Source organism: Enoplosus armatus, chromosome 8, assembly GCF_043641665.1.
Source record: "Enoplosus armatus isolate fEnoArm2 chromosome 8, fEnoArm2.hap1, whole genome shotgun sequence".
NCBI lineage: Eukaryota > Metazoa > Chordata > Actinopteri > Centrarchiformes > Enoplosidae > Enoplosus > Enoplosus armatus.
The window spans coordinates 26,159,799-26,183,612 of NC_092187.1; the positions used below are offsets into that span (position 1 = coordinate 26,159,799).

Consider the following 23,814-nt stretch of genomic DNA (forward strand, 5'->3'; position numbering starts at 1 on the left):
CAATGAGAGGACACACAATCAAACACGGACGTGGAGAAAAGGATCAAATGTGAATTTGGTTGTTTTCAGCAGTCGACTCTCAAAGTTTGAAATGAGAAGAGATTTTAAAACACACTCTGCTCAAAATGTAATTAAGATGACGAAAAAGTTTCCTGAACACTGCAGGTTGGTTTTCATAGAAAATTCATGGAACAACTGATGGATGATTTTATGAGCAGGTTTTGGAAATTTGAAACGAAAGCGTTATAACTGTTTACGTGAGAGCAGAACAGACGATGAACCTGAGTTACACTTTCCCTTCTGTTTCCTCTGAAGCTCATGTATCCAACAGAAAGATGACACAGACTATATATAATAATGAACCTGATGAGATATCATCCAGTAAAACATCTCCTCAGTGTTTCCAGCACAGTGATTACAGATTTATGTGTTAATGTACATGTTCATCATTTACAGGACTGAACTGAGGACAGTTTAAAACCTCTAAACGTCGTTTTTCTACAGAAGCTCCAGAGCTGCAGGTTCATCTGGAGATTCTTTGTTTTTACACTACTTGTTTAGTCAGTAAAAATCTCTAAGTAGCATGTTTAGTTCCCAGAGTCCTTCTTTAGTCTGACCAGTCTCAGGTGAGAATACACCTGCAGAAAGACTCCTGTGTCTCTGCAGACGTGTCTAGCTCCACCTGCTGGTTAAACTGGTCAGAACAGGTGAGACACATATGAATCATCATCTAACATCTGATTTCTACATTGGGTTTCTGACTGAGGATCATGTGATGCTGCTGCAAGTGAAACACCTGTTGTGACATCACAGCTGGGGCGTGGCCAGGTGTGTCTGATTCGAGGCAGGAGAACACATTAATGCTGTCTGCTGCATAGATACTATAAAAACATGGTAACTCTTTCACTTTGAAGCCCTTTTCAACCAGAAATAATGAACTTGTTCTCCCTTTGTGGGGAAGCTCGTTGCAGCCAGAAAGAAATGCACAGAAAGTTTGAGTGAAGAAAAACTCACAGTCCAAATGATAAAGTACAAAGTTACTCAGCCAAGATTATGAGGCAGTAATTCACAGTTTTGAATTTGTGTCTCATCATTTCAATTTCTTTAATCAAAAATGTGACTTTTAAAAGTTGCTGTGGTTCGATTAGAACCGTCAGAATTTGGACTTAAGTTTTTTAATGTTTGGTGTTTTCCAGGCCGGAGTGGTTCTCCGACACCTTGTGGACTCAAGGTGTCTCTGCTGCTGACTGTCTGAAGGACCAGGACCAATCAGAGCGGAGCTTACAGTCTTGAAGGTCACTGATTGGTCAAATACAACACAGAGGTCAGAGCCTTTAACATTTTGGAGCCTAAAATTCCTTTAAATTTTGTTGTTCGTCCTGAACTGAAACACGAGCAAAGATTTTGTTTTTCAGACACCTGAAGCTCAGACTAGCCGCACCTCTATCAACCAATCAGCTGTCAGCTAGTTCTTTACCAGCCAATCAGCTTCCGGTCTGCTCAGTCTGTCGTTTCTGGGCTCATGTTTACAAGGATGAGACGACACTGAGACTCAACTGCCGTCACATTCTGGGACACACGGCGGTTACTATGGTTACTCTGGAGGATTCAGCTGTTCCCTGTGACGTCACCTTTGTGCGTTGTTTGTTTTGATGATGTCACTGATTAAAAATAGTTCTATTGAAATAAAAAAACTCCCGGCTGGGCGGTGTCCTGCCTCCAGCTCTGGCCAATAGGATCCCTGTGTGTGTGATGATGTCATCAGAGGTCCTCGTCCATGCTGAAGCTGCTCCTCCTGCTGCTGGTCTTTGAGGCTCCACAGGACAGAAGGGGGTCGGACATCACCCCTCCCCCCCCCTCCTCCATCAGGATGTCTCCCAGACCGTGGAGCTCCGTTAGCCCCACGTCAGACATCAGGTCCGGGGAGAAGACGGTGGAGGCTCCCTGAGGATCGTCCAGCTCCACGAAGCTTAGGGCGTCCAGACCCAGGGAGGGGGTGACCAGGGAGGAGGAGGGGGAAGAGGAGAAGGGATGAGGCAGTGGGGGTGGGGGCAGAGCCTGGGGTTCCACGGAGGAGGGGGAGGGGGTGGGGAGAGGTGAGGAGGAAGAGAGGGTGTGGAGGCGAGTCTGAAGCTCCAACTCCTACAAAAAAGAAAGAAAACCGACAGGAAGTCAGAATGTTTCCTGCCAACAGATTCAGTTGTTTCACATGACCTCATTGGATCATCTTTAAGGTGGGCGGGGCTCAGGTAGTGATGTCACAGACTGAATATATAAGAGTTTTTTTATTCTTATCATTCCAAACATTTTATGTATTGTAGTTTTTTGTTTTAGTTTCTGGGACCCCCCACCTCCTCACCTGTATGCGGAGCAGCAGCGAGTGGTTGGTGTTCTCCAGCCTCCTCTGTCTCTCCTCCATTTCTCGGGCTCTCTGTTGTTCTTTCTGCAGTTTGCGGATGTAATCCACCGACGCCTTCAGGATGGTACCTTTGTTCCACCTCGTCTCCCTGATCAACCAATCACAGGCAGTGCCTCGTTAACACACATTAATGAGCTTAATGAGGTGCATCATTCATTAAATAGGATTTTATTACAGACTTACAGTTTGGTGCTGTCCGTATACAAACAATAGTAATAATTATTTGCCATTACTTATGTTATTTAAAAAAATCCTTAGTTAGTTATCTCATTAAGTTATTTTCTAGCAATGACAAGTTAATTATATCATTATCGTGAGGAAAACAAAAGGTTGTTTTCTTAAGATCAGGATCTCGATAATAAATTCTCGTCTCTGTTCCAGCTGACTGTGAACTGACCACATGAAATATGACATTTATTACTAATAAATGATTTGTGCTGTATTTACAGTCAAATCTCTCTTGTATAAGAATATTATAATATTTTTAAATGGTAAATGGACTTCAACACTTAAACATGTGGACGGTGGATGTGGACATCAACCAACAGTGATGTCACAGGGTCCTGGAGTACACCATGATATCACTGAAGGTGAGACTCTTTAAGCCACAGACTGTATATAAAGATGGCCAACGTCTCTGCCGCAGACTGTACATATAGATGGCCGACGCGTTTCCACCAGACTGTACATAAAGATGGCCGACATCTCCACCAGACTGTATATAAAGATGGCCGACGTCTCTGCCGCAGACTGTACATAAAGATGGCCGACGCGTTTCCACCAGACTGTACATAAAGATGGCCGACGTCTCCACCAGACTGTATATAAAGATGGCCGACGCGTCTCCGCCACAGACTGTACATAAAGATGGCCGACGCGTCTCCACCAGACTGTATATAAAGATGGCCGGCGCGTCTCCGCCACAGACTGTACATAAAGATGGCCGACGTCTCCACCAGACTGTATATAAAGATGGCCGACGTCTCCACCAGACTGTACATAAAGATGGCCGACGTCTCCACCACAGACTGTATATAAAGATGGCCGACGCGTCTCCGCCACAGACTGTACATAAAGATGGCCGAGGTCTCCACCACAGACTGTACATAAAGATGGCCGACGTCTCCACCACAGACTGTATATAAAGATGGCCAACGTCTCCACCACAGACTGTATATAAAGATGGCCGAGGTCTCCACCACAGACTGTACATAAAGATGGCCGACGTCTCCACCACAGACTGTACATAAAGATGGCCGAGGTCTCCACCACAGACTGTACATAAAGATGGCCGACGTCTCCACCAGACTGTATCTAAAGACGGCCGACGCGTCTCCAACATAGACTGCATATAAAGATGGCCGACGTCTCCACCATAGACTGTATATAAAGATGGTCGACGCGTCTCCGCCGCAGACTGTACATAAAGATGGCTGACGTGACTCCTCTTCTTCCCGCTGTACAAAAATTAAGCCCTGTCATCTTGCTCTGGTGACATAATTTGGAGCCAGAGTCTGTGCAGTAGTGATCGGGGGGGTGGAGCTGTGGTCCGAGGTCCCGCCCATACACCCACCTGACCCAATTGCGAGCACACCAGAGTCAGTCTCACTGTCAATCATGACATTTCATATAACGTTTCCTGTTTTTAATAGCATCAAATAACTAATTAAAACCAAGAACTACCTGAAACGACAGAAACCATCTTTGGGGAAAATCTATTTGATGTGTACTTTGACTTGTTAGTTCGGTCCATGTCCCATCTGCTAACATCGAGGGGGCGGGGCTTATGACATATACTACAGCCAGCCACCAGGGGGCGATCAAGATGTTTTGGCTTCACTTTTGGGGAGCTGTCACGTCGTCCATCTTTATATGCAGTCTCAATCAGACTTAACACTTCCTGAACAGATGTTTCACATTAAAAGCCTTGAATGTGATCTCTTATAACAACTCATCCCTAATATTTCTGGTTCCTTTGTATTTTGTTTCATTGATGGAAAAGTTGTTAACTAGAGAAAGAGTGCTGATGAAGTCATGTGATCAGACAGACGTCATGCAATAAATGGTAGGATGAAGTACTGTGATAGTGTACCGCTGTAAAGTACTACAGCAGAGTGTGAGGATGGATAGTTTACTGACGGGTCGGTGGATTTGGGGATGAGATCTCCGAGTTCTTTGATCCGGTCGTTGATGTTGAACCTCCTCCTCCTCTCAACTGAAACGTAAAGGTTAAAGACTCAGATATGAGCAGCTGTTCATTCAACAGTTTCAATCAAACTCAATGTTGCAATAAAGCCGCAGCAGATCATTAGGAACAGAAATCAAATATTCAAAGATTCAAACAGAAATAAGAATCAGACTGTCTGCAGCTGATCACAGTCTTCAACGACAAATATCAGACCTTAAATTAATAAGTTAAATATTCACCATGTTTTCAACATTTTATATGATCAGATTTTTTTCCGTCTTCAGGAGCAAGATCGGTTGTTCCATTTCCACTCAGACCCCTGAAAGTTCAAGGTCTCCAGGACTTTAGAAATACTGAGTGCCCCCAGTGCACCTTTTCCCATCTCTATGTCTTTTAAATGATCTGGATTTTTCATGTTTTATTTTTCAGTTACCAGTTGAATTATCCTTTCTGTACATTTCAGTTCCCAACATGAAGACCTAACTGTGCCAGAAAAACAATATAATAAATGAAGAGTGAAACCTGGACGTCAACACATTAAGTACAAACTGAAATGTGATCATTACACTTGTTTACTTCTTCAAACATTTTGTTAAAAGAAGAAAAGGGTCAAACCATGTTTATATTAACCAAAGTTTTTGTATGGGCACCATGTCATGTTGAAATGAAAGCATATCTGGTCTAAACAAACTGAAATGTGCTTGTAAAATAACCATCATGTGTAAGTCTAACAGCAATGTAAACTCTCCCCAGGTGGACACAATCATGAAGCCACAGACCTCAACCTGTTGGGAAAAAGCCTTTACATACAACTAACTGTCATTATGTAGTAATTACAGTAGTTATGAGTGAAGTAATACTGCAGTACTCACTGAGGTTGTGGTTGTCTTTCTTTTGTCTGTCTTTGATCAGAGCTTTGGCCGCCACATCTACAACAACAACGACAATCATCACACTGCTGTAACAAACTGAACGAGGTGGTTCGCTGACTCCACACAGGCATGTGGGGACATTTTGAAATGTGAGGACATTTTTGAGGAGTGGGAACATTTTGTAACATTAAAATTTCTGTCTGCAGTTTCAGACGTTTTAATACAACAATAACAAAAAGGCTAATAGTTTATTCAAGGCACACTTGCTAGGTTTTTCGGAACCTTTTAATGATATCAAAAAAGTTAAAAACACAAACGTTTGTGCTCAACTTTAAGTCAACAACGGACAAAGAAGTCCCGAAAGTACTGTGGATGAAACCTTATCTGCTCCTCACATGTTCACAGATCCATCTCCATGACAACTGGGCAAACACTGATGAAGATCATGCGATATGGATTAAAGCTCTGGAAAACGCTGAGGTGGGATCACTTTATCAAACTACTATTTCTGAGGTGAGGAATGAACTTCATAATTAAATGTTTTCAGCAAAATATGAAAATCAACTTCCTGCCAGAAGTTACTGGAACGTTTTGGTAAGAGTCTGTTTTCTGACGAACATGAAAGACTGAAAAGAAAGTTTTTACCAAGAAGAAGTTCAGTTACAGAAGCTCAAAAACAAAATGAAAGTCGTCTGTTCTTTCAGCTGGAACACAGAAACGTTCATGTTGACTGAACAGGAAGTGGGAACTGATGATGTGGGAAAATACAACTGGCTGCTGAGTGTGTTCAGAGGAAGTCATGATGCTGACTCATCAAACTGAAGAAGAACAGATTTACAGCAGAAAAAAGGAAAACACAGGGGGAGGGGCTTAACTCTCAGAGCTCTGGCATCAGACTTTTCTGAGCCAATCAGCGATCAGCTCTGCAATGTCTGTTACCTGGCCGACCAACAAGAAGCTCTGAGCGTGAGGTCTGGGATGTTCCTGACGTCTCACTCTGGTGACGGACGTCAGTTATTTCAGCACTGATGAGTGTTTATCTGTTTATAAATAACTGATTATGAACTTTATCTGTATTATTAAACTGTAAATCCTGTGGGAGGAACGAGCGTGTTACCATGGTTACCAAATGATCTGCACAAATATATACATTGTTTATACAGATCGATTATGAGTATCACCAGATGGATTAATTAATAAAATAAATAGTTTATAGGTTTTTCTCAGTTTGGTTGTTTCAGTATATTTAACTAGTGTTTCCTCACGTGTAGACTTCCTGTTGTGGGATGTAAACACACAACAGTCTCTTCAAATGTGAATTATGTTAATAAAAGGTCCTCACTAGTATGGAAGTGTGTGTGTGTGTGTGTGACACCCACCGCTCAGCTCTCTCTTGATGGTGTGCAGGTCGGCCGGGCAACTGTTGCTAACAGTGATGGTGGGCGTGGCCATCCCTCCACTGCCACCGTACACGTCCAGCATGTTCCCCGACACCGGCAGCTGGAACGGACCAATCAGAGCTCAGAATCAGTGGTTGACAGAGACAGTGGCCAATCAGTGGCTGAGAACAGTCAGAGGATATCCAGAGCGTCCTGCGCTGTGATTGACTGCAGGATTACCTCACTCACTCTCTGCTGCTGATAAACACTGCATACCAGGGCAACACACACACACACTGACGACCTTCAGCAGCGTCTCTGATCAAGTATTGATTATTTATCATTTTATGCCTCAAAACAAACTCTCAAACATCTTCTGCTGACCTTCTACATCAGAACAACAAACAGATCTGAGATCCAGAAGAAACTGTCAGTCAGTTTCTTCATTATATATAACATTATAACGTCTCCATCAGTCATCACAGAGCCTCAGTTTATCACTTGTTAGATATCACATATTCCATTAAATGTTAAGCAGACGATGAAGCTGGATTCACACTGACAGTTAAACCAGCTGGTGATTATCAAACTAACTTCAGTCCAGGACTCATGTCTTCTCAACTTGTAAAAACCCAGAAAGTTTCTTTATCTCCTGACGTGACGAGCTGGTGAAATAAACTCATGTTGCACATTTGGACATTTGAAACAGGCCTCAGATCAGTTGTGAAGTGAAGATAGGATTGATCAATCATCTCGTTCATCATCTATCTCAGCTGCTGTCTAGAAATCAACTTTTTAATTCCAAGACTTTATTTTCATGTTCTTAACTTTAAGTTCAGTAGTTTCATAGTTATTTTTACCTTCATTAGTGGGAACTGAGCTGAGCTGAAGCTGAGCTAAACTGAGCTGAGCTGAGCTGAGCTGAACTGAACTGAGCTGAGCTGAAGCTGAGCTAAACTGAGCTGAAGCTGCGCTAAACTGAGCTCAGCTCAGCTGAACTGAGCTGAAGCTGAGCTGAACTGAGCTGAAGCTGAGCTGAAGCTGAGCTGAAGCTGAGATAAACTGAGCTGAAGCTGAGCTGAAGCTGAGCTAAACTGAGCTGAGCTGAGCTGAACTGAGCTGAAGCTGAGATAAACTGAGCTGAAGCTGAGATAAACTGAGCTGAACTGAGCTGAGCTGAACTGAGCTGAAGCTGAGCTGAAGCTGAGCTGAAGCTGAGCTAAACTGAGCTGAGCTGAGCTGAACTGAGCTGAAGCTGAGATAAACTGAGCTGAGCTGAGCTGAGCTGAACTGAGCTGAGCTGAACTGAGCTGAAGCTGAGCTGAAGCTGAGCTAAACTGAGCTGAGCTGACCTGAACTGAGCTGAGCTGAGATGAGATGAGCTGAGCTGAATTGAGCTGAGCTGAACTGAGCTGAAGCTGAGCTAAACTGAGCTGAAGCTGAGCTAAACTGAGCTGAGCTGAACTGAAGCTGAGCTAAACTGAGCTGAAGCTGAGCTGAACTGAGCTGAAGTCAGTTCATATTCATCCAGAAAAACGGTGGAATCTGCTGATCGAACAGGAAACCAGCTGAAATGATAACAGTTGCCTCCACACACACACACACACACACACACACACACACACACACACACACACTCACACACACACAGATATGGTGTTTTTACATGTATTTTCTTGCTGTTATGAGCAGCCATTGATTCCCACTTATTTACTGTCATGATAATTAATTCATGTCAATGAATGGTGTGCCTGATGTGTGGCTCTTTGAGTCCATCCTGTCACACACGCTACTTTCTTCTTCTGCTGCTCTGCATTAACCTGCAGTTACTGACTCCTTTGATTAAGGTCATAAAATATAATGCGTTAAATTATCAGAGTACATCTGTCATGATAATCTGCTCAATGAGTACTTCTACTTTTCAGACTTTAAGTACATTTTGCTAATAATACTTTTACTCTGTTCTCTCTTCGTAGTAACATTAGAAGTCTGCAGCTGGTCAGAGGTCAGAGGTCACACACTGACCTGAAACAACAACAAAAACTCTTTACCTCTGATTTGATCCTCCTCTTCTCATGGTCCGGCAGTAAAACTAAAATCCTCATCTTCTCTGATTTCACACAAACACACACATATATATATATAAAGATATACACACTAATACACTAACACACACACACTCACACAGCAGCTTCTCTTCCTCTTTCTGTTTGGACGACTGTTGAAAAATGAGGAAACGTCTCTTTAAGAAAGAAACAAAAAAAACCCTCCCAGTGAGCTTATCTGTCTGACACACACACACACACACACACACACACACACACTCTCCACCCACAGCTGCTGCTGCTGCAGAAACGGGGAAGTCTGGAAAACTGAACTGATTCTGTTCCGATTCACTCTGACAGGGAAATAAAGTTCTAAGAGGACGACGGCTAACTAACCATCAGCTGTCCTGTTAGCAACCCAGCTAATGACCATGCTAACTTCACGCAGCTTGTAGAGTGTGAGGAATTATCTCAGGGTGAGTCCCATTCGTGTGTCTCACAGATAATGACGTTGACAGTTTGAATCAACATGAAACTGTCGAATCATCAGAACAAAAGCTGAACAAGTTATGTTAGAAAATATCTGCGTCTTTGATCAAAAGTCACATAAAACCTTCAGATGACTGATTTTACAATCTGCAGCTTTAATCACATCACTTTTAAATTCTGGGTCAATTATGGGTGAATTCAGTAAGTATGGCAACAATGAAGCGGTAGCTGAGTGGACCCTTCTCGATGCCAACTGCTACTGAGGCTCATGGGTATTGTAGTATTTAAAACTGTCAAAGACAAATTACGGACGAAACACAATTTGTCAGAATATGAACCTGTGTGATGATTCATCGTCCTGAGTCTCTGAGTCCTGAGAAAAGAAACACTTCAGGAACCAACTCGCTTCAGGTCTGCGCGACACCTTGTAGAGTCGGTTTGTAGGGAGCTCCCCGCAGGATACTTCAATCATTTAGCTCGTCTAAAAACTGGCAGCCTTTAAAGTCCGTGGAGTCGTTCAGTTGAACGAGACTGAAGTGGCATGAAAAGCTGTACCAGTGTCATGTCCTGCTGTCTCCATCTGTGTGTTTCCTGTGTGTTATCTGTATGTTTCCTGTGTGTTTCCTGTGTATTATCCGTATGTTTCCTGTGTGTTTCCTGTGTGATGTCCTGCTGTCTCCATCTGTGTGTTTCCTGTGTGTTATCTGTATGTTTCCTGTGTGTTTCCTGTGTGTTATCTGTGTGATGTCCTGCTGTCTCCATCTGTGTGTTTCCTGTGTGTTATCTGTATGTTTCCTGTGTGTTATCTGTGTGATGTCCTGCTGTCTCCATCTGTATGTTTCCTGTGTGTTTCCTGTGTGTTATCTGTATGTTTCCTGTGTGTTATCTGTGTGATGTCCTGCTGTCTCCATCTGTGTGTTTCCTGTGTGTTTCCTGTGTGTTATCTGTGTTTCCTGTGTGTTATCTGTGAGTTATCTGTGTGTTTCCTGTATGTTTCCTGTGTGTTTCCTGTGTGATGTCCTGCTGTCTCCATCTGTGTGTTTCCTGTGTGTTATCTGTATGTTTCCTGTGTGTTTCCTGTGTGTTATCTGTGTGATGTCCTGCTGTCTCCATCTGTGTGTTTCCTGTGTGTTATCTGTGTGTTTCCTGTGTGTTATCTGTGTGTTTCCTGTGTGTTTCCTGTGTGTTTCCTGTGTGTTATCTGTGTGTTATCTGTGTGTTATCTGTGTGTTTCCTGTGTGTTATCTGTGTTTCCTGTGTGTTTCCTGTGTGTTTCCTGTGTGTTATCTGTGTGTTTCCTGTGTGTTATCTGTGTGTTATCTGTGTGTTTCCTGTGTGTTATCTGTGTATTATCTGTGTGTTTCCTGTGTGTTATCTGTGTTTCCTGTGTGTTTCCTGTGTGTTATCTGTGTGTTTCCTGTTTGTTTCCTGTGTGTTATCTGTGTGTTATCTGTGTGTTTCCTGTGTATTATCTGTGTGTTTCCTGTGTGTTATCTGTGTGTTTCCTGTTTGTTTCCTGTGTGTTATCTGTGTGTTATCTGTGTGTTTCCTGTGTATTATCTGTGTGTTTCCTGTGTGTTATCTGTGTGTTTCCTGTGTGTTATCTGTGTGTATCCTGTGTATTATCTGTCTGTTATCTGTGTGTTTCCTGTGTGTTATCTGTGTGTTTCCTGTTTGTTTCCTGTGTGTTATCTGTGTGTTATCTGTGTGTTTCCTGTGTGTTATCTGTGTGTTTCCTGTGTATTATCTGTGTGTTTCCTGTGTGTTATCTGTGTTTCCTGTGTGTTTCCTGTGTGTTATCTGTGTGTTTCCTGTTTGTTTCCTGTGTGTTATCTGTGTGTTATCTGTGTGTTTCCTGTGTATTATCTGTGTGTTTCCTGTGTGTTATCTGTGTTTCCTGTGTGTTTCCTGTGTGTTATCTGTGTGTTTCCTGTTTGTTTCCTGTGTGTTATCTGTGTGTTATCTGTGTGTTTCCTGTGTGTTATCTGTGTGTATCCTGTGTATTATCTGTCTGTTATCTGTGTGTTTCCTGTGTGTTATCTGTGTGTTTCCTGTGTGTTGTCTGCGTGTTTCCTGTGTGTTTTGTGTGTGTGTGTTACCGTGTTGGCGAGCTGTAGTCCAGAGTCGATCAGCGTCAGAAACTCGTCATTCAGGCTCGATTCCAGGCTGATGATGTCATCGATGACCGTCTCTTCCATCTGAATGAACCAATCACAGATCAGATGGGATCAGGCAGTAATCCTCATATCTTTACCGATCAAATGATTAAACACAACTTTAAGTATGTCATCACACCAGTGTTGACTGACCCATGTCTACACGTCATATGTAGTCATGTGACCCCTTACATCTGTTGTGTGTGTGGCTGAGGTACCTGTCTGTCACATGACTGTTACCTGCTGTGATGTGTTGGTGTGGACGCTCCACGGTCGTGTACAGAACATGTGAAAGGTCAGAGTTCTGTCAGTATGAATATATTAACCCCTGACAGAATTATAACAGATATGAGGCTGTTTTAGATCAAATGTATGAAAGCTGCTGATATGTGTGTGTTGTTTAACCTCCTAAGACCCAAGCTCTATCTTAATTTCTCTTTGCTATTTGGGCTTAATGGGACCTGATAAGTATAAAAATTAAGCATCATCTGTTGACATGATGTGGTTCTGCATACGGGGACAATTTTGAATTTCCATATAAGCAGAATTAGGTATTATGGTATAACCCAAAGTGTGATGTCCACGCATGTGGATGTCAGGTCTTAGGAGGTTAAACAGTCTTTTCAGTTGCATGAAACTATTACAACAGAAAGCCTGTTTGAGTCAGCTGACTCAGATCCTCTCCAACAGCTGACTCAGCAGACTGTGACTCAGGCAGGAAGAACACTGAAGCTGCTGAGTTCAAAACTGAAAACTAGAGAATGCTCCTTTAAATATCACCCTGGAGATATGTATATATATATATATACAGTGCTTAACGAATTTATTAGACCACCACCCAGTGTAAGGTGTTTGCCACCGCTGCCCTAAATTAACAGTATTGCTGATTACCAAAATATTTTTTTATGTTTCTGTAATGGTTAATCCACCAGTATCTGCAAGCTCTTTAATTAAAATGATATCTTTAATGCTAAAATATAATTATTGTTGTTATCCATGAGTTTTCAAATTTACTGTTTTACAAAAAAGCAGAAAAAAATAGTAAAGCACATTATTATTTTTTGATTGAGATGCCAAATTACAGTTATTTACTTGCATTCCTGAACAGAAAATTTTGTTTTAGTGGTTTTATGTTCTCTTTTTGTAATTTCTGACTCTCTGACAGAGAATTCCAGTGTGCTGGCTCAAATTTGGGTATAAAAACATGAATTCAGTTTGAAATTCCTACTCCTGTTCAAAATGGTGAAGTGTAGGGAACTCACTGAGAAAGAAAGAGCTGGTTTGTAGTTTGAACTCTTCGGTCAGCATCGTCGTGTTTATGTCCACAGAAAAGCTGGAGAACGTTTTGATGCTAGATGCATTGCACTCACAGTGAAACACGGTGGAGATTCCATTATGGTATGGGGTTCCATTTGTGGACACGGCATGGGCAAATTAGTTAAAATCGACGGTATCATGAACAAGAAGGTCTACCACAACATCTTGGTGCATCATGGAATCCCCTCTGGATTGAACCTGATTGGTCGTGGGTTCATATACCAAGAAGACAATGACCCCAAGCACACTGCAAAGCTGTGCAGAGACTACTTGACCAAGAAAAAGGAATCTGGAGTTCTGGAACTGATGACTGGCCAAGTCAAAGTCCAGACTTGAATCCTATTGAACAGATCGCACAAAAGTTTCATCCAAAGCAAGTCTCTGGAAACAGCTAGAAACTATTTGGAACTCAATAACAAAAGAGACTGTCGAAAAGTACATAAAAACAATGCCAGCAAGAATGCAAGCTGTTATCAGGCCAAAGGAGGTCGTACAAAATATTTTTGGTTAATATATGTGAATAAGGACTATTTAGTTGTTCCAGTTTGTTATTGGCCTAATAAATAACAATACAATTTTTAGTTTGAAACAAGTTTTTGACAGATTTCTAAAATATTTGTGTTTTCTCGTTTTTATGACAGGTGGTCTAATAAATTTGTTAAGCACTGTACAGGCGCATCTCAATGAATTAGAATATTGAGGAAAAGTTAATTTATTTCAGTAATTCAATTCAAAAAGTGAAGCTCATATATTGTATAGATGCATTACACACAGAGTGAAATATTTCAAGCCTTTATTTCTTTTAATTCTGATGATTATGGCTTACAGCTAATGAAAACCCAAAATTCAGTATCTCAGAAAATTAGAATATTGTGAAAAAGTTTAATATTGTAGACTCACGGTGTCACACTCGAATCAGCTAATTAACTCAAAACACCTGCAAAGGTTTCCTGAGCCTTTAAATGGCCTCTGGTTCAGTAGGCTACACAATCATGGGGAAGACTGCTGACTTGACAGTTGTCCAGAAGACAGTCATTGACACCCTCCACAAGGACGGTAAGCCACAAAAGGTCATTGCTAAAGAAGCTGTCACAGAGTGCTGTATCCAAGCATATTCATAGAAAGTTGAGTGGAAGAAAAAGTGTGGTAGAAAAAGGTGCACAAGCAACAGGGATAACCGCAGCCTTAAGAGGATTGTGAAGCAAAGGCCATTCAAGAATTTGGGGGAGATTCACAAGGAGTGGACTGAGGCTGGAGTCAGTGCATCAAGAGCCACCACGTATCCAGGACATGGCTACAACTGTCGCATTCCTCAAGCCACTCCTGAACCAGAGACAACGTCAGAAGCGTCTTACCTGGGCTAAGGAGAAAAAGAACTGGACTGTTGCTCAGTGGTCCAAAGTCCTCTTTTCAGATGAAAGTAAATTTAGCATTTAATTTGGAAATCAAGGTCCCAGAATCTGGAGGAAGAGTGGAGAGGCACAGAATCCAAGTTGCTTGACCTTTCCACAGTCAGTGATGATTTGGGGAGCCATGTCTTCTGCTGGTGTTGGTCCACTGTGTTTTATCAAGTCCAAAGACAACGCAGTCATCTACCAGGACATTTTAGAGCACTTCATGCTTCCTTCTGCTGACAAGCTTTATGGAGATGCTGATTTCATTTTCCAGCTGGACTTGGCACCTGCCCACACTGCCAAAAGTACCAATACATGGTTTAATGACCATGGTATTACTGTGCTTGATTGGCCAACGAACTCACCTGACCTGAACCCCATAGAGAATCTATGTAACAATGCAGACGAGCTGAAGGCCGCTATCAAAGCAGCCTGGGCTTCCATAACACCTCAGCAGTGCCACAGGCTGATCGCCTCCATGCCACGCCGCATTGATGCAGTAATTCATGCAAAAGGAGCCCCGACCAAGTATTGAGTGCATATACATGAACATACTTTTCAGTAGGCCGACATTTCTGTCTTCAAAATCTTTTTTTATCAGTCTTATATAATATTCTAATTTTCTGAGATACTGAATTTTGGGTTTTCATTAGCTGTAAGCCATAATCATCAGAATTAAAAGAAATAAAGGCTTGAAATATTTCACTCTGTGTGTAATGAATCTATATAATATATGAGTTTCACTTTTTGAATTGAATTACTGAAATAAATTAACTTTTCCTCAATATTCTAATTCATTGAGATGTGCCTGTATATATATATATATATATATACGTATATATATATACACTGCTCAAAAAAAATTAAAAGAACACTTTGAAAACACATCAGATCTCATGGATATCTATACTGATATGGACTGTGTAATGTGTTAGGAACGAAAGGATGCCACATCTTTTGATGGAAATGAAAATTATCAACCTACAGAGGGCTGAATTCAAAGACACCCCGAAAATCAAAGTGAACAAATGATGCGGCAGTCTCGTCCATTTTGCTGAAATTCCATTGCAGCAACTCAAAATGGTACTCAGTACTGTGTATTGCCCCCACATGCTTGTAAGCGTGCCTGACAATGTCGGGGGATGCTCCTAATGAGACTACGGATGGTGTCCTGGGGTATCTCCTCCCAGATCTGGACCAGGGCATCACTGAGCTCCTGGACAGTCTGAGGTGCAACCTGGCGGCGTAGGATGGACCTAAACATAATGTCCCAGAGGTGTTCTATTGGATTCAGGTCAGGCGAGCGTGGGGGCCAGTCAATGGTATCAATTCCTTCATCCTCCAGGAACTGCCTGCATCCTCTCGCCTCATGAGGCCGGGCATTGTCGTGCACCAGGAGGAACCCAGGACCCACTGCACCAGCGTAGGGTCTGACAATAGGTCCAAGGATTTCATCCCGATACCTAATGGCAGTCAGGGTGCCGTTGTCTAGCCTGTAGAGGTCTGTGCGTCCCTCCATGGATATGCCTCCCCAGACCATCACTGAGCCACCAAACCGGTCACGCTGAACGATGTTACAGGCAGCATAACGTTCTCCACGGCTTCTCCAGACCCTTTCACGTCTGTCACATGTGCTCAGGGTGAACCTGCTCTCATCTGTGGAAAGCACAGGGCGCCAGTGGTGGACCTGCCAATTCTGGTGTTCTATGGCAAATGCCAATCGAGCTCCACGGTGCCGGGCAGTGAGCACAGGGCCCACTAGAGGACGTCAGGCCACCCTCATGAAGTCTGCTTCTGATTGTTTGGTCAGAGACATTCACACCAGTGGCCTGCTGGAGGTCATTTTGTAGGGCTCTGGCAGTTAACCCATCAGCAGATACCGGTCCTGCTGATGGGTTAAGGACCTTCTACGGCCCTGTCCACCTCTCCTACAGTACTGTCTCCTGGAATCTCCTCCATGCTCTTGAGACTGTGCTGGGAGACACAGCAAACCTTCTGGCAATGGCAAATGCAAAACTAGTGAAGAACAGTCAGAAAAGATAAGGAGGGAAAAAATGTCAGTGGCCTCCACCTGGAAAACCATTCCTGTTTTGGGGGTCGTCTCATTGTTGCCCCTCTAGTGCACCTGTTGTTAATTTCATTAACACCAAAGCAGCTGAAACTGATTAACACTGATTAACCCTCTGCTACTTAACTGACCAGATCAATATCCCAGAAGTTTAATTAACTTGATGCTATACTCTGATTAAAAAGTGTTCCTTTAATTTTTTTGAGCAGTGTATATATATATATGTATATATATATATATATATGTATATATATATACATATATATAGATATGTGTGTATATATATGTGTTATATGTATTCACCTGCTTTTTATTAATGTTGTCTGCAGGCTGCAGTTTGGGGGCGGAGTCCAGGTAGGGGGCGTGGCTTGGTGACGACCCAGCTGGCTCCTGATTGGCTGTCTTGGTGGTGACGGTGGTCTGTGTGGTGGAGAGATACTGACGTACCTGCTGCCTCTGAGCCTGCTGGATGTGATACCTGGTGGGGTTCTCCAGATGAGTCTGCACCTGAGAGACACACAGGGAGAAGCAATCTATTCAGTGCAGCTATCCAGTTGCATTATGGGAAATGTAGGATCCAGTGGAATACAAGTCCACCTCTGCTGTCTTTAATCTCAGACTCACTAAAGACTCTTTCTTTGATTCACTTTTAATGTTGCTTCCACACAAATATCACATTCATGATTCTGAATTTAACAAGTAAAACTTTTATTTTAAAAAAATGTTTTTTTTTAAAGAAAGTTAGATGGAAATAATTTATTCTTTGAACTATTAAAACTAAAAGACACTTTACACTTTACACTACACGCTTAAAGACACTCTTCCAGGTGAATCATTTTTGCATCATTACTTCGCTTGTATGTTCACAGAGTAAACAACTATGTAAACTTTAATTATAAAATAACTGTGAAGCACTCTGGAACTCTGCTGAAGTGTTACATCAATAAAGTTTTACTTATTTCTCCTGCTACTTGAAACTATTTTACACATCATTTTACATTTATTTACATACTTTTTTTACTAATATTTTTAGCAACTTGAACTATTTTGGAATGACAAGAGTTTTGTTGTACAAGTATAATAACAATAAAGCTGAATTGAACTTATATATAAATTCCACAAGTGGATGTCACAAAATGTCCTCCAGCTAAACGCTGATGAGACTGAAACACTGATCATAGGTCAAGATAATTAATATCGTAACATCAAACAGTCTCGGTTCACTGTCGCGTTCAATAACTTGGTGTCGTTTTTGATCAAAACTTCAGTCGATGTGGATGAGACTTCTGTAACTCTTTGCTCTCTGGCATCAGTAAAGAATCTCTCTGCTGCCTCCAGCTAATCCAAAACTCTGCTGCCAGGAAACATGAGCACATTTTACCCACATGGCCTCCTTACACTGGCTACCTGCCGTGGAGATCAGGGTGACAAACTCTGTCTCGTCTTTAAAAACACTTTTAAAAACTAACCTTTTCAAAATTGCTTTTCGGTGATTTTATTTAAGTTGTACGTAGTTGTATGTTTTATGATGTGTTCTGTTTCTATTGTAAAGCACTTTGTAACTGTGTTTTCAATACATATATTTATCATGTTGTTATGTTAAGTTATGATTTATGTTGTAACGCCGCCGTCATGACTTCCAGTCTTGCTTGGAACGCTGTCTGAAGAAATGTTTTAGGAAACAAAAAGAGTCATCTTCACTTCTTCCCTCTAACGAACCCCCCCCCCCCCCCCCCCACATAGTACCTTGAGCACCTCCACAGGGACCTGAGCAGGAGGAGTGCAGGAGGAGGACACTGAAACAGGGATGGGGGAGGACAAGTCGGCCGAGCGGAGGAGCTGCTGCTGCGCCTCCTTCTGCTCCTCCTCTAGAGCCTGCTGACGCATCAAATCCTGACGCATTAACACCCTGCAGGAGGAGAGGGGGGGGGGCAGGTTATCAACAGTGTGTCAGCGCCCTCTGGAAGACAGTGTTACAAAGACACAGAGAGACAGGAGAGAGAGAGACAGACAGGCATAGAAAGAGGAGAGTGAGACAGGCGAGAGAGAGACAGACAGGCAGAGAAAGAGGAGAGAGAGACAGATCTTTTTAAACATCATCATCACGCCGCCTTTGCTTTTTTACACTGAACTAAACAACGCTGACAAAACGCTGCCCACTGTGTGACGTTAGAGAACATGGCGGCTAGAGGTTTCACAGAACAGTCGAGTTGACCCTGTGCATGGTTGTCGGCTCATCGTTCATCTGTGGTTTTAGCACGGTGCAGTAATAAAGCAGTGGCAGTGCGTCTACTGCAGCTATGCAGCTGGGGGCGCTGTGGGTAGCTGTTGTTGACAAGTCATAGTTGTCATGCGTGACTTTAACCCTGTGCAGTGCGGGGCGCTAAAGCAGCAGACATGCAGCAAGAGGCAGAAAGAAACACGGCCGTACGTCCCAGTGCTCGACTACAATCAGCAGTGTGATAAAAACGTCAGTAGTTTCAAGTTATATCTGAAGTCGATCTTGTATTTCAGTGAGCGTGTAATCATAGAGCATCACAGACGTGACCAATCATTTTCTACATTTTCTACTACAGAATCTAAAGACTCCTGCTATCCCTGAAAGAGAGTAAAACAGTATACAGGTTGCTACTGTAGAAGACTGGACTACCTCCACTGCCGGCTGGGCGTCAGAACAGCACGACCCCCCCAGCCATGTTCCTACGCAACAGTCCCGCCTTCAACAGGCTGAGTTGTTGTTGTGTGTTGTTGTTATTGTTGTTGTTGTTGTGTGTTGTTGTTTGTTGTTGTTGTTGTTGTGTGTTGTTGTTGTTGTGTGTTGTTGTTGTTGTTGTGTGTTGTTGTTTGTTGTGTGTTGTTGTTGTTGTTGTGTGTTGTTGTGTGGTGTTGTTGTTGTGTGGTGTTGTTGTTGTGTGTTGTTGTTGTTGTGTGTTGTTGTTTGTTGTTGTTGTTGTTGTTGTTGTTGTGTGTTGTTGTTGTTGTGGTGTGTTGTTGTTGTTGTTGTTGTTGTGTGTTGTTGTGTTTTTACCTGGACGACATGGTTGCCAGCAGTGAGGATGAAGACGAGGAGGAGGATGAAGCTGCTGCTGATGTGCTAAAGAGAGAGAGAGAGCTTCCTGTTAGTTGATGACATCATCAATGTCCTTCTCTTTAAAACCGTAGAGACTGTGTGTGTTACCTGATGCTGATTGGTTGACTCTTTATCTGGTAAAAGGTGTCGCAGTCTGACGGCAGCAAACTGTCGACCTCAATGTCAGCGACGATACCCGACTCCACCCTGAGAGACAGACAGACAGAAGATACACCAATCAGCTGCCAGACTGAGACAGACAGAGAGAGACAGGCACTGTATTTAATGTCTATAAATGAAACTGCTGTTCGGTGGATCAGGGTGCTGCTCCTGGTCTTTACCTCTGAGACAGAGAGTGAAGTCTCTGTTTCATGCTGAGGACCTGGTTCTACTGTCTCCTACTGAACAAGGACTACAGCAACAGCTGGACATAGTAGAACAGGACTGTCAGAACTGGACCCTAGAGACTTACTCTAACCACTGACCCAAAAATCTGCTTTTTCCCCAGTTGGACAAGCCGTCCCCAATTAACTGGTCTGAAACATGTCCCCAATGGTACCCTAAGTCAGAAACACACACACACAGCAGTGGGGAGGGATTTGAACCAGGGACGTTGCAGGAACATGGTCAGCATCAAAGAAGGAACACCCACTGCTGCTGTGTGTCCGTTCACTGGTTGATGGAGATAAACAGCTGGTGGAGCTAATAGACTGCGAGGACATGATGAGATGACATCATTAAAAGAGCTCCAGTCGAAGCTCAAATGATGGAGAACCATGTGGAGAACATGATGTGAGGAAGGTTACAGTCTCCTCATTGCTCCGTACTGATGTTTTCAGATTTCACCTGAACGCGTCTGACTCAAAGTGACTCAGCACTTTTCTGACACTACAACGTTCAAGTGCAGTGGGAAATTACAATGGCCGACACTTTAACAGCTTTTAGTTCTCACACTTCAACTGACATCAACTGTTTTCATCACTTTTAATTTGACTGAAAGTTCAGCTCATTTCAGTTCACTTCAACTGCTTCCTTCTCTTTCAATGACACTTCAGCAGCTTTCATCATTAACATTAATATTAACATTAACATTAATGTATCAATAACTATGAACTTTAACATTAACTAGCATGTTATGTTTTCAGTGTAAATGACACTTCAGAAAGTAGAAGTTCATGTTTTTACTTTGTTCTCTGAGCAAAGTGTCAAAACATATTTTCACCATAATATTTTTCATATGAGTCGATGTTGATGTTTACTGTCATTTATCTTCAGGTTCTCTTCATCTGAAAACTCCCTCTGAGGACGGAGTCATTGAACTAATCACACTTCATCATAATGACACACAAACACTCTGCAGGTTCTCAGGGTGCAGCTCCAGGCTCACCTGCTGATGTCATCAGACTCAGCTGTCATCGCCTTCATCACCTTCATCACTGTCATCGCCTTCAACACTGTCATCACCTTCATCATCTTCATGACTGTCATCGCCTTCATCACCTTCATCACTGTCATCGCCTTCATCATCTTCATCACCTTCATCACTGTCATCGCCTTCATCATCTTTATCATTGTCATCACCTTCATCAGTGTCATCGCCATCAACAGTCATCACCTTCATCATCTTCATGACTGTCATCGCCTTCATCACTGTCATCGCCTTCATCATCTTCATCACTGTCATCGCCTTCATCATCTTCATCACTGTCATCGCCTTCATCACTGTCATCGCCTTCATCATCTTCATCACCTTCATCACTGTCATCGCCTTCAACACTGTCATCACCTTCATCATCTTCATGACTGTCATCGCCTTCATCACCTTCATCACTGTCATCGCCTTCATCATCTTCATCACCTTCATCACTGTCATCGCCTTCATCATCTTTATCATTGTCATCACCTTCATCAGTGTCATCGCCATCAACAGTCATCACCTTCATCATCTTCATGACTGTCATCGCCTTCATCACTGTCATCGCCTTCATCATCTTCATCACTGTCATCGCCTTCATCATCTTCATCACTGTCATCGCCTTCATCACTGTCATCGCCTTCATCATCTTCATCACCTTCATCACTGTCATCGCCTTCATCATCTTTATCATTGTCATCACCTTCATCACTGTCATCGCCATCAACAGTCATCACCTTCATCATCTTCATGACTGTCATCGCCTTCATCACTGTCATCGCCTTCATCATCTTCATCACTGTCATCGCCTTTATCATCTTCATCACCTTTATCACTGTCATCGCCTTCATCATCTTCATCATCTTTATCATTGTCATCACCTTCATCACTGTCATCGCCTTCATCACTGTCATCGCCTTCATCATCTTCATCACTGTCATCGCCTTCATCAACCTTCATCACTGTCATCATCTTCATCATCTTTATCACTGACATCACCTTCATCACTGTCATCGCCTTCATCATCTTCATCACTGTCATCGCCTTCATCAACCTTCATCACTGTCATCATCTTCATCATCTTTATCACTGACATCATCTTCATCACTGTCACCGCCTTCATCACTGTCATTGCCTTCATCACTGTCATCGCCTTCATCATCTTCATCATCTTTATCATTGTCATCACCTTCATCACTGTCATCGCCTTCATCACTGTCATCGCCTTCATCATCTTCATCATCTTTATCACTGTCATCACCTTCATCATCTTCATCACTGTCATCGCCTTCATCACCTTCATCACTGTCATCACCTTCATCACGTTCATCATCCTCATCACCTTCACACTCAGCACTTTAACATTACAACCTTACACTTTTTTGCTTGCTTCTTTGTGGCATCCCACGCACCTGAAGAGCACTTCTCACCAAACTCCATTCATAACTTCGGCAATTTAAAGTGTATTTTAAAAACCTAACGTCCAAAATGAGACTTTTCAATTCGGCTCTCATTGTTTACACCAAGACGAATTCATGTTAATAAAAGTTCTACTATAACCGGGATACTTGTTATATCATATATTGTATCATAATATCTGCTGAGTTTAACTGACAGCTGTACGTAGGCTATAATCTCCGATGCATGGACAGTCCGTCAAGCCAAACTTCATTCGAAAATTCTGCAATTCAAAATTAAGTTGCTACTCCGGTATTTGTAGCTATCTTAAGTGTCAGACTCAGACTTAAGTGTTTCCTTGATCTTTAGGAACTACAATTCTACTCGGCATTGATCAGAGACACATGGCAAAACGAAATAATCATTAAGGTAAGACGTTTGCAGTGTACTTAATATGCCGATTTTACCAGAAGACACTACAGATCTGACAGATGTCTTCATGTTCAGCTAGCTATGTCTTGGTACCAATGAGCACAGCGGTTTAAAAAAATTACAGCTTTTTAAAAGGAGTTTGCCTTAAGCTTCTCTCCGCAGCGGTAATAACGGTACTTCCCAGAACTTCCGGACTCACCGGACCAAGTTGAGCGTTTCAGCCGAGTCCAGGATGACAAACACGGTCTGTGGCTGCAGGATCCCGGCCTCCTGCTGCTCCAGCTCGGCCCCGGTTCGGTTCTGCTCTCCGGTCAGGATCTGGTCCGAGCTGACAGCTGACATTTCTCCAGAGAAAGAGACGTTTTGACGAACAGAGACTGAAGCACAGAGAGGCGCTTTATTTCCCAGCAGCCACCGGAGGATCAAAGTCTCAGAAGTGAAATCACAGCAGCATGTTTCTGCCCAACTCACTGACTCTGATTCAAACTGATCGCAACCTCCGGAGGAAGACAGGAGCTCAGCAGAGAGACGGGAACAGGTCTCAGGTTCGACTCCTCGGAGCTGCTGAGAGGCACCTGGGCAGCCTGCACACTGAACCGCAGACAGACAGGCAGGCAGGCAGACAGGCAGCCACTGTGCGCACAGATATGCATCAAACAGATCGGACAGTCACACTTAAACCAGACTGTGTTGAACAACTTGTGGCCTAAAAGACATTAAACGTTAAACGTCACTTAATAATAGTAATAAATACAATGATGTCTCTAAAAAAACAACACAGATATAAAGAAGAAGATCCTGCTGTAAACAACAAATAACAATTTCAGTCAGACATCGAGATGAATGTTGGAGACAACGAAAGACACGTTCAGACTGTAAACGGGGAAGTTTTTAACACTTAAGTTCAATGAATACGTGAAGTCTGGTTTTTCTCACTCAGTGTGCTGCTGGTCCGGGTCAGGCTCCACTAAGGGAATGAATCATTTCACATTTATAAATATAATAACTAAATATACCGTGTCCAAATAACAAGAAAACATTTCAAAAACAAATACCCTTTTAAAGGATGATTAGTACTATCAGTAAAATGTACTATAAAATACTGTAATGCAGAGTCAGTGTTATATTTCTGAATATTATTGATTTGTTACTGATGCATTATTGTATTGGAAG

At 42.6% G+C, this 23,814-nt stretch overlaps 1 protein-coding gene across 1 annotated transcript; it reads right to left on the minus strand.

The window, feature by feature from the left end:
• Nucleotides 1–1,100: 1,100 nt before the first annotated feature.
• On the minus strand, nucleotides 1,101–23,060 carry tfe3a (transcription factor binding to IGHM enhancer 3a). The gene is made up of 11 exons (XM_070910415.1): nucleotides 22,841–23,060; nucleotides 19,506–19,604; nucleotides 19,356–19,421; nucleotides 18,074–18,236; nucleotides 16,631–16,834; nucleotides 11,492–11,590; nucleotides 6,859–6,979; nucleotides 5,480–5,536; nucleotides 4,559–4,634; nucleotides 2,360–2,507; nucleotides 1,101–2,142 (listed from the first exon to the last, which is right to left on the minus strand). The coding sequence occupies exons 1-11, from the start codon at nucleotides 22,981–22,983 to the stop codon at nucleotides 1,762–1,764; spliced, it is 1,557 nt and encodes a 518-aa protein (XP_070766516.1). The 5' UTR covers nucleotides 22,984–23,060; the 3' UTR covers nucleotides 1,101–1,761.
• Between the last annotated feature and the right edge of the window lie 754 nt (nucleotides 23,061–23,814).